The following is a 9366-nucleotide window of genomic DNA, read 5'->3' as shown; positions in this document are numbered from 1 at the left end:
CTGCCCCTGCCAGCCCGGCCCTGCCCCCCCAGCCCCGCCGGTGCCCCCCACATCCTGCCCCTGCCAGCCCGGCCCTGCTCCCCCAGCCCCGCCGGTGCCCCCCACTCCTGCCCCTGCCAGCCCGGCCCTGCCCCCCCAGCCCCGCCGGTGCCCCCCACTCCTGCCCCTGCCAGCCTGGCCCCTGCCCCCCAGCCCCGCTGGTGCCCCCCACTCCTGCCCCTGCCAGCCTGGCCCTGCCCCCCCAGCCCCGCCGGTGCCCCCCACTCCTGCCCCTGCCAGCCCGGCCCTGCCCCCCAGCGCCGCCGGAGTCCCCCACTCCTGCCCCACAGCCCCTGCCTGCTCGGCCCTGCCCCAGCCCTGCCAGTGCCCCTCACTCCCGCCTGGCTCCTTTTGGCCGGTCAGTCACACTGTGTCTGGCTGCATTGCTAAGGCAGGGCCAGGCCGTGTCTGGGGTGACAGGCCATGCCGGGGACACGCCAGCCTTCAGGCAGCACAAAGAGACGTGGCTTGTGGTGTGTCGCGTTGCAGCCCCGTCCCCTGCTGGGGGGAAAGTCACCTCGTGCGCCCAGCCCAGGCCTGGCCACAGCTGGCATCGCGCCCAGGAGGGGGGGAGAGGCTCCAGAAGAGCTCCAGAGCGAAGGCTGAGGGACCGGCTCCAGCAGTGGGGGTCACACAGAGCTGGGGGGGTGAACGGCTCCAGAACCATGCCAGAGCAGCAGGGGAGGGCGCCTGGCGAGGGTCTCGAAGGGACCGGCAGGCCGGGAGGCAGGACTCCTGGGTTCTATGTCTCCAGCGAGGGGGAGTGGGATCTAGTGGTTAGAGCAGGGGCCGACTGGCCCTTTATTGCTCTGGGGCACAGGAGTTTTCCCAGGTGCTGGGTCCAGGCAGTAGGCAGAGGCCCCACAGGAAGACAAACTAATGGAGCCCAGGGGTCCTGGCACCCAGCCCCCCCTGCCCCAAGTGGGGACAGAGCCCAAGGGGCCAGGCTGGTCCCCAGGGCGCGCCAGGTACAGGCCGATGCGGGACACAGGGACCCCCAGCAGCAGGCCCTGGGCGGGTCGCAGACAGACGCTGGCTCTGGCCGTGCCTGGCATCGCTAATGAGGAGGGGGGAGCGGGAGGCTGTTTCTCTGTGTGGGGCCCAGACGGTCTGACCTTTACATCCTCTGGCAGAAACTCCCCCCACCCCGCCCCTGCGGGGGTCCTGCCAGCCCGCCGGGCTCAGGGGATGCAGCCAGCTCTGGGGTGGGGCAGCGCCTGTTCCTGCAGGGGGCTCCTGGCCCGGCCCCCCCATGCGGAACGTGGCCTCCCCCGCCGCTGCCAGGTTCTGCCCCCCGGGGGGGCCCGGCCTGCGCTCTGAGCAAGGACCCAGGATCCGGGGAGCCGGGCCCGCGCCCGGTGGGAGTCCAGAGGGCTGGGTCCCCGCCGCGCGAAGGGGGTGGCGTTTGCGGGCAGCTGCAGTGACACGAGGTGGCCACGCGATGGCGCCAGGGACCCGAGAACTCGAACAGGCGGGGCGGAGCCGTAGCCCCTGTGGGCAGCGCCCTGGCTGAACCCAGCGCCCGGCTCCCGCCCTAACCACTAGACCCCGCTGCCCCCAGCGCCCGGCTCCCGCCCTAACCCACTAGACCCCGCTGCCCCAGCGCCCGGCTCCCGCCCTAACCACTAGACCCCGCTGCCCCCAGCGCCCGGCTCCCGTTCTAACCACTAGACCCCCCTCCCCCCAGGGCAGGGCCGGAACCCAGCGCCCCGCTCCCGCCCTAACCACTAGACCCCGCTGCCCCCAGCGCCCGGCTCCCGCTCTAACCACTAGACCCCGCTGCCCCCAGCGCCCGGCTCCCGCTCTAACCACTAGACCCCCCTCCCCCCAGGGCCAGGTCCGGACCCAGCGCCCCGCTCCCCGCCCTAACCACTAGACCCCCGCTGCCCCCAGCGCCCGGCTCCCACTCTAACCACTAGACCCCGCTGCCCCCAGCACCTGGCTCCCGCCCTAACCACTAGACCCCCGCTGTCCCCAGGGCCAGACCCAGCGCCCGGCTCCCGCCCTAACCACTAGACCCCCGCTGCCCCCAGGGCCGGACCCAGCGTCCCCCTCCCCCCAGGGCCAGGGCCGGACCCAGGCACCCGGCTCCCGCCCTAACCACTAGACCCCGCTGTCCCCAGGGCCAGACCCAGCGCCCGGCTCCCGCCCTAACCACTAGACCCCGCTGTCCCCAGGGCCAGACCCAGGCGCCCGCCCCTCTAACCACTAGACCCCGCTGCCCTCCCAGGCCGGGGGAGGACCTAGGCGCCCGGTCCCGCCCCGGTCGCTGACATCATCCCCGCTCCACAAAGTCCCGGACTCTGGAATTCCCCTTGGCTAGGGCGCTGCTGGCTCGCAGGGAGTCAACCCTTCGGAGCCCGCCCCAGGGGCTCGGGCCTGGACCCTCTCAGGCGGGGAGCCCGCTCGCCTGGGCTCTGCCCCGGCTCCGGGAGGGCAGTGGTGTCTAGTGGGTAGCGCGGGCCGGCCGTTTCTATAAATAGCTCTTCTCAGTCTGCCTCATTCCTTCGCCCGCCGCTTTCTCGTGGGTTGCGTCAGGCCGGTGCATTCCTGCGGCCTGACGTGCGGCTCTGCCCGGCTTCCCCGCCCGCCCCCCTCCTTCCTAATGCCGTGAGCGCCCTCGCAGTGCCCCCAGCGCGCCGTGCCCTCCGGGCGGGGGTCCCTCCTAGAGCTGCGCCTCCTCCTGCGGGGGCTCCAACCCTGGAACAGGGGCGCCCATGTGCCGGTGCTGTGAGCTTCCCCCAGCAGTGCCCATGGCTTCCTGCCTCTGGCTGGCTCCAGTCCCGGCCTCCCAAGGCAGTTGAGTCACTGGAGGGGAGGCTGACCCAATGGGCCAGGAATGCGGGGGGAGAAGCCAGGGAAGGAAGGGGGATGGGAAGAAGGGGATTGCAAAGGCGGAAGGGGCCCTGTGTTGAAGGGGGGGACTTGGGGGGCTTCTGCGAGTCACTTTCACGCTCAACACAATTTTAAAATGACGATTTTATTGTGATGCTCCTGCTTGTTCCTAGAGCCCAGCACCAAGCTCCATTAGTGTTGCCATAAATACAGGGGTGGGGGCTGGGCATTCCCCTGGGCGCCACAGACATGGCGACGCTCCCCCCCCCCGGGCCCTGGTGGCAGCAGGTAGCCAAGATAGGGGCCAACTCCCGTCCCTGGGACAGAGCCCCAGTCTCCTCCCGGAGCCCGGAGGGAACCCAGAAGTCCTGACTGGCAGCTCCCACCCCGCCGCTTGGGGAATTAACCGGTTCATCGCCGCACACAGATACTCACTGGCAGCCAGGGCACAGGCTGGTGTGTTTCTGGGGTCGAGGGGAGGGGACGGGACGGTATTAGGTGAAGGGGAGGCAGGGGCTTAGACCTGGGAGCCCCCCAGCAATACCGACCCCGTTGGGTTAGTGCCCACACACACACACACACACACACACGTTTTGAGGTACCATCGGCTGATCTCCTCCCCAATGTGAAACAGTTACATTAGTTATTTTCAAAGTGGGGGGGCCTGGAATACTGTCCCCCATTTTGGGAGGCAGAGAACTGGGGGGGCAGTTCTACTGGAGACTGAAAGGCACCCTAGACTGCCTCTGCTGACCCCAGATTCCTATGCAGCAGCCCAAAATCTGAGGTTCAGGATCACAGGGATCCACTGCATTTCCAAGATACCCTGGATTACAGGACGAGGAACCCCAAGATCTGAGCTCTGGGGTGCTGGGGAGGGCCCTGTGATTACAGAGCAATCCCACCCTAAGCCAGGGAGCTGCAGCTGGTCAATGCTTCTGGGGAAGCCCCAATATGGGGCACTAACGGGGAAGGCCTTTGCCCCCAACTCAGTGGCTAGGGGCAGGATTCTGAGCCCCCATTATTGCTAGCAACATGAAGGGTGAGGGGGCTCCAGCCCCCCCAGCTGTGCAAAATGGAACAGCCCTGTTGGAAGATCCCGGGCTGGGGTGCGTTGGGCAAAGGCAGCTGATCGGGCCGCTGCAGCGATTTGAGCGATCGGCTCCAGTTCTGCCCCGTGAGCACCCAGGCCAGACACGCCGCCTGCCAGAGAGAGCAAAGGAACAAACCAATGGGGAGAACAGGCCAGAGCGCCTCAGCTGGGCTGGCAGGGGCTGCAGGGCGGGAGTGGGGGGCACCGCAGAGCTGGGGGCAGGACCGGGCTGGCAGGGGCTGTGGGTCAGGTGCGGGGGGCACCGGCAGGGTGTGGGGGGGTAGGGCTGTGGGGTGGGCATGGGGGGTGCCAGCAGGGTGGGGCTGTCAGGGGCTGTGGAGTGGGCATGGGGGGGGGTGCCATCACGGTTGGGCTGGCAGGGGGCTGTGGGTCGGGATGGAGGGGCACCGGCAGGGCTGGGGACAGGGGCTGCAGGTCGGGAGGGGCAGGGCTGGGCTGGCAGGGGCTGTGGGTCGGGATGGAGGGGCACCGGCAGGGCTGGGGACAGGGGCTGCAGGTCGGGAGGGGCAGGGTTGGGCTGGCAGGGGCTGTGGGTCGGGATGGAGGGGCACCGGCAGGGCTGGGGACAGGGGCTGCAGGTCGGGAGGGGCAGGGCTGGGCTGGCAGGGGCTGTGAGCACCGCAGACGTCTCTTACCATCAGTGTATCAGTGACTCTTCACCCGAGTGACCTCCAGTCTCTTCTATGGGGGCTGGAAAGGAGAAGCAAGGAGCCAGTTATGGGGGAGTCTCTGGAGGCCCTGGCCAGGAACCAGGCGACTAGGCAAGTCGAGAAGGGGGGTTGGGATCCACGGCTGGGGCATTGGGGGCTCCATTTGGGGCTGAGGGTTTGGGGTTTCAGCACGTGTGGGGCTGGGGTTGGGGGGCTGGAGATGGTGGATGAGTTTGAGGCTGAGAGGGGCTCTGGGATTTGGGAACACAAGTCACTCACTGGTGAATTTCTCCTTCTTCCGGCAGCGAGCCCACAGGCAGCGCCCCCCCCACCAGGCCGAGCACGGCGACGCCCCCCAAGACGCCGCCCACGACCAGCCACTGCCGGGTGTCCTGGGGCCGGGGCTCCCCACCTGGGGACAGAGAGATGGTTAACGGGGCTGCAGGTTGGCACCCATGGCTTCCTGAGCCCCCCCACAGCACCTGCTACCGAGACCTGAGTCCCCCCAAAGATTCCCCTCCACTCAGCTCCCCATGTCTCCTCCACCACCCCCTGGCTGCCTTGGCCGGAGGCCCAGGGTGGGACACGTACACGTGGTGCAGAAATCGTTCTTGGTGAGGTGGAGGCAGATGGTGCAGTCCATGCACTTGTCCAAGTCTGGGCTCCAGGAGTGACCCCCTGGGCAGGCGGGTCCTGGGGGCAGGAGAGAAGAAGCCGGGAACAGGGCAGAGGCACGAATGGGAACGGGGGCAGAGGCATGAATGGGACATGGGGACAGGCGGGAAGGGGGGCAGAGGCAATGAATGGGAACGGGGCAGAGGCATGAATGGGACCGGGGGACAGGCGGGAAGGGGGCAGAGGCATGAATGGGACCAGGGAAGGAAAATGGGCCAATTCCGCCCCCAGAATGACAGAGTGAAGGGAACAGCAGAAAAGGAGGAATAAAGCCAATTCAGAGGGAGCAGGAGAGACCGGGAAGGGCAGGGAGAAGTTCGGGGGGGGGGGGGGGGGGGGGAGAGGAGGCAGGGGGAGGGGAGCAAGGGAAAGAGAGAAGAGAGAAAACAGCAAGTTAAACTCTTCACGGTACAAACCTGAGCAGGGAGACTGTAACTTGGCAACCCCTCCCCCCTCACTGGGCTCAGATCCCCCCATGACAAGGGGCCTATTTCCAGCTGCTCCACGTCAGGGGCAGATGGAGCCAGGGGTCACATTTCACCCCAGCCTACGGGGGAAGAAATTAACCCCAAAACTCAGAGGGGCTGTGGGTTGGAGTGAGGGGCACCCGCAGGGCAGGGCAGGGCTGGCAGGGGCTGTGGGGGGCACCGGCAGGGCTGGGCACAGGGGCTGTGGGGCGGAGTGAGGGGCACCGGCAGAGTTGGGCTGGCAGGGGCTGTGGGGCGGAGTGAGGGGCACTGGCAGGGCAGGGCTAGCAGGGGCTGTGGGGGGCACCGGCAGGGTGGGGCGCAGGGGCTGGGGGCGGGAGTGAGGGGCACCAGCAGAGTTGGGCTGGCAGGGGCTGTGGGGCGGAGTGGGGGGCACCGGCAGGGCTGGGGCACAGGGGCTGTGGGGCGGAGTGGGGGGCACCAGCAGGGCAGGGCTAGCAGGGGCTGTGGGGCGGAGTGGGGGGCACCGGCAGGGCAGGGCTAGCAGGGGCTGTGGGGCGGAGTGGGGGGCACCGGCAGAGCTGGGCTAGCAGGGGCTGTGGGGCAGAGTGGGGGGCACTGGCAGGCGGGGGGAGGAGATGCTCGGTGTTTTCCTGGGGTGCCCCCTTCCAGCCCACCTGCTGGTTTTTAGCCCTTTCTGGGCCCAAAGCCTGGCGCTTGGGCTGCCTGGGGTGGGGGAGGGACGTTTCCGGGGTCCCGGTGAGGACACCTTTGGGGGGGAGGAATGGGGGGGCCATGGGGCAGGCGCTGTGGGGAGAGGGTGGCTGTGGGGTTATGCTCTTGGGGATGGGTCCGGGGCATCTGGAGATGGGGGAGAGATTATTCTGGGGCAGGGAATTGGGGGGGGGGGGCTGGGGCGTTTCAAGACTGAGGGGGCAGCCGCCCCTCCCCCAACCACACTGGACACTCCAGACTTGCTCAACCCGACCCAGTGACGTAACGTCACGCGGCCAGTGACTCACGCCCCTCCCCCGCCGGCCGGCATATCCCATGAATGAAATCACCGGGACCCGGAGCCCCGCCCCGCCCCGCCCGCGCACGTGGAGCCGCCGGGACCCCCGCCCCCCCGAGAAGGGGTTTCTAGGGGCCTGCGCCTCCGCTTCTGTGCGGGAGGGGCCTGAACCCCCAAGTCGCGGCTCGGGGGGGGGGGGGGACTTCCAGGGTCCCCCGGCACGTGGCAGGAAAACGGGGGTCCCTCCAGGCGGCGCCCCACGCGCCAGCTGCGGCCAATGAGGAGGGGGCGTGGCCACCTGGTTCCGTTCATTAAAAAGTAACAGGCGAGTCTGAGCCGGCCCCCTGCGGGATACATCTACCCCCGGGGGGACAGGGCCAGCCCCACAGCGCCCCCCCACAGCACCCCCGGGGGGACAGGGCCAGCCCCACAGCGCCCCCGGGGGGACAGGGCCAGCCCCACAGCGCCCCCGGGGGGACAGGGCCAGCCCCACAGCGCCCCCCCCACAGCACCTCCCGGGGGAGAGGACACGGCCAGCCCCACAGCGCCCCCCAACACAGCACCCCCGGGGGGGACAGGGCCAGCCCCACAGCGCCCCCCAACACAGCACCCCCGGGGGGACAGGGTCAGCCCCACAGCGCCCCCCAACACAGCACCTCCCGGGGGACAGGGCCAGCCCCACAGCGCCCCCCCACAGCACCCCCGGGGGGACAGGGCCAGCCCCACAGCGCCCCCCAACACAGCACCCCCGGGGGGACAGGGCCAGCCCCACAGCGCCCCCCAACACAGCACCTCCCGGGGGGGGACAGGGCCAGCCCCACAGCGCCCCCCAACACAGCACCCCCGGGGGGAGGACACGGCCAGCCCCACAGCGCCCCCCAACACAGCACCTCCGGGGGAGAGGACACGGCCAGCCCCACAGCGCCCCCCAACACAGCACCTCCCGGGGGAGAGGACACGGCCAGCCCCACAGCGCCCCCCAACACAGCACCTCCCGGGGGAGAGGACACGGCCAGCCCCACAGCGCCCCCCAACACAGCACCCCCGGGGGGACAGGGCCAGCCCCACAGCGCCCCCCAACACAGCACCTCCCGGGGGAGAGGACACGGCCAGCCCCACAGCGCCCCCCAACACAGCACCTCCCGGGGGGGGAGGACACGGCCAGCCCCACAGCGCCCGTACGGGACACGCACCCCACCACCGCATGCCAACCCAGCTGCTCAGAGCCCCTGCCCGCGCCCGGTTCAGACCCACAGCCCGAGCCCCGCACCTCCGGCCGGCTCGCTCCGGGCGCCCTGCAGCAGCAGCAGGAGGAGCGGGACGAGGCTCCACCGAGGCTCCATCGCTCCGGGCGGGCTCTGAGCCGGTGACTCAAGTCTCCAAACTTTCCTCGCGCAGCCCGAGCGACGCCCCCGCGGCTCCGGCCGGTGTGTGGCGGGGCGGGGCGGGGCGGGGAGCCCGGACTCCTGGGTTCTCTGCGCTCTGGTGGGGGCTCTGGGTGGAGAAGAGCGGGGGGAGGGGATTGAGGCAGGAACGGGTGTGGGGAGAAGGAGGGCAGGAGGGGGTTGGGGGTTGGGGGTGGGGGGGAGGAGCGGGAAGGGGGGGGGGCTGCTTTGATCCAGTGGAGCAGGGAAGAGGGTTTTAAGGCTCCAACAAGCTGTATTATTGGCAGGCAGGGCCCTGCTGTCCCGGCGGGAGGGGGGGGGCAGCTCCTTCCGGGCCCTGCCCCTGCCCCTGCCCAGCTGTGTTGGCTCCACTGGGCCCCCTCAGATCCCAGCTCTGGGCCCTTCTTCTTGGGCCAGGCCATCAGCTGAATCCCCTGAACCTTTCCCATCACAGGCCTCACTGGAGTCTGCCCCAAGGGACCCCCCCCCACTCCCAGCCCACAGCCCTGCCCCCCAGGCCCTGCCGGTGCCCTCACTCCCACCCCACAGCCCTGCCCCCCAGCCCTGCCCGGTCCCCCACTCCCACCCCACAGCCCTGCCCCCCAGCCCTGCCCGGTCCCCCACTCCCACCCCACAGCCCTGCCCCCCAGCCCTGCCCAGTCCCCCACTCCCACCCCACAGCCCTGCCCCCCAGCCCTGCCCGGTCCCCCACTCCCACCCCACAGCCCCTGCCCCCCAGCCCTGCCCGGTCCCCCACTCCCACCCCACAGCCCTGCCCCCCAGCCCTGCCCGGTCCCCCACTCCCACCCCACAGCCCTGCCCCCCAGGCCCTGCCCGGTCCCCCACTCCCACCCCACAGCCCCTGCCCCCCAGCCCTGCCCGGTCCCCCACTCCCACCCCACAGCCCTGCCCCCCAGCCCTGCCCGGTCCCCCACTCCCACCCCACAGCCCTGCCCCCCAGGCCCTGCCCGGTCCCCCACTCCCACCCCACAGCCCTGCCCCCCAGCCCTGCCCGGTCCCTCACTCCCACCCCCCAGCCCTGCCCGGTCCCTCACTCCCACCCCGCAGCCCTGCCCAGTCCCCCACTCCCACCCTACAGCCCCTGCCCCCCCAGCCCTGCCCAGTCCCCCACTCCCACCCCACAGCCCTGCCCCCCAGCCCTGCCTTGTCCCCCCACAGCCCTGCCCCCCCAGCCCTGCCTTGTCCCCCCACAGCCCCTGCCCCCCCA

General features: G+C 70.3%; 1 protein-coding gene across 1 annotated transcript; it reads right to left on the bottom strand.

The window, feature by feature from the left end:
• Positions 1-3000: 3000 nt before the first annotated feature.
• Positions 3001-8286, bottom strand: TNFRSF12A (TNF receptor superfamily member 12A). Its single transcript, XM_075917344.1, is given in 6 exon segments — positions 3001-4077; positions 4624-4678; positions 4918-4954; positions 4956-5050; positions 5230-5331; positions 8024-8286. Coding segments are annotated over 5 exon segments (360 nt in total). The 5' UTR covers positions 8097-8286; the 3' UTR covers positions 3001-4077; positions 4624-4625.
• Between the last annotated feature and the right edge of the window lie 1080 nt (positions 8287-9366).

The sequence above is a fragment of the Pelodiscus sinensis genome, unplaced genomic scaffold (assembly GCF_049634645.1).
Source record: "Pelodiscus sinensis isolate JC-2024 unplaced genomic scaffold, ASM4963464v1 ctg185, whole genome shotgun sequence".
Classification (NCBI taxonomy): Eukaryota; Metazoa; Chordata; order Testudines; family Trionychidae; genus Pelodiscus; species Pelodiscus sinensis.
The sequence above is the reverse complement of the archived record's forward strand: the minus strand, read 5'-3'. Positions and strand labels throughout refer to the sequence as shown.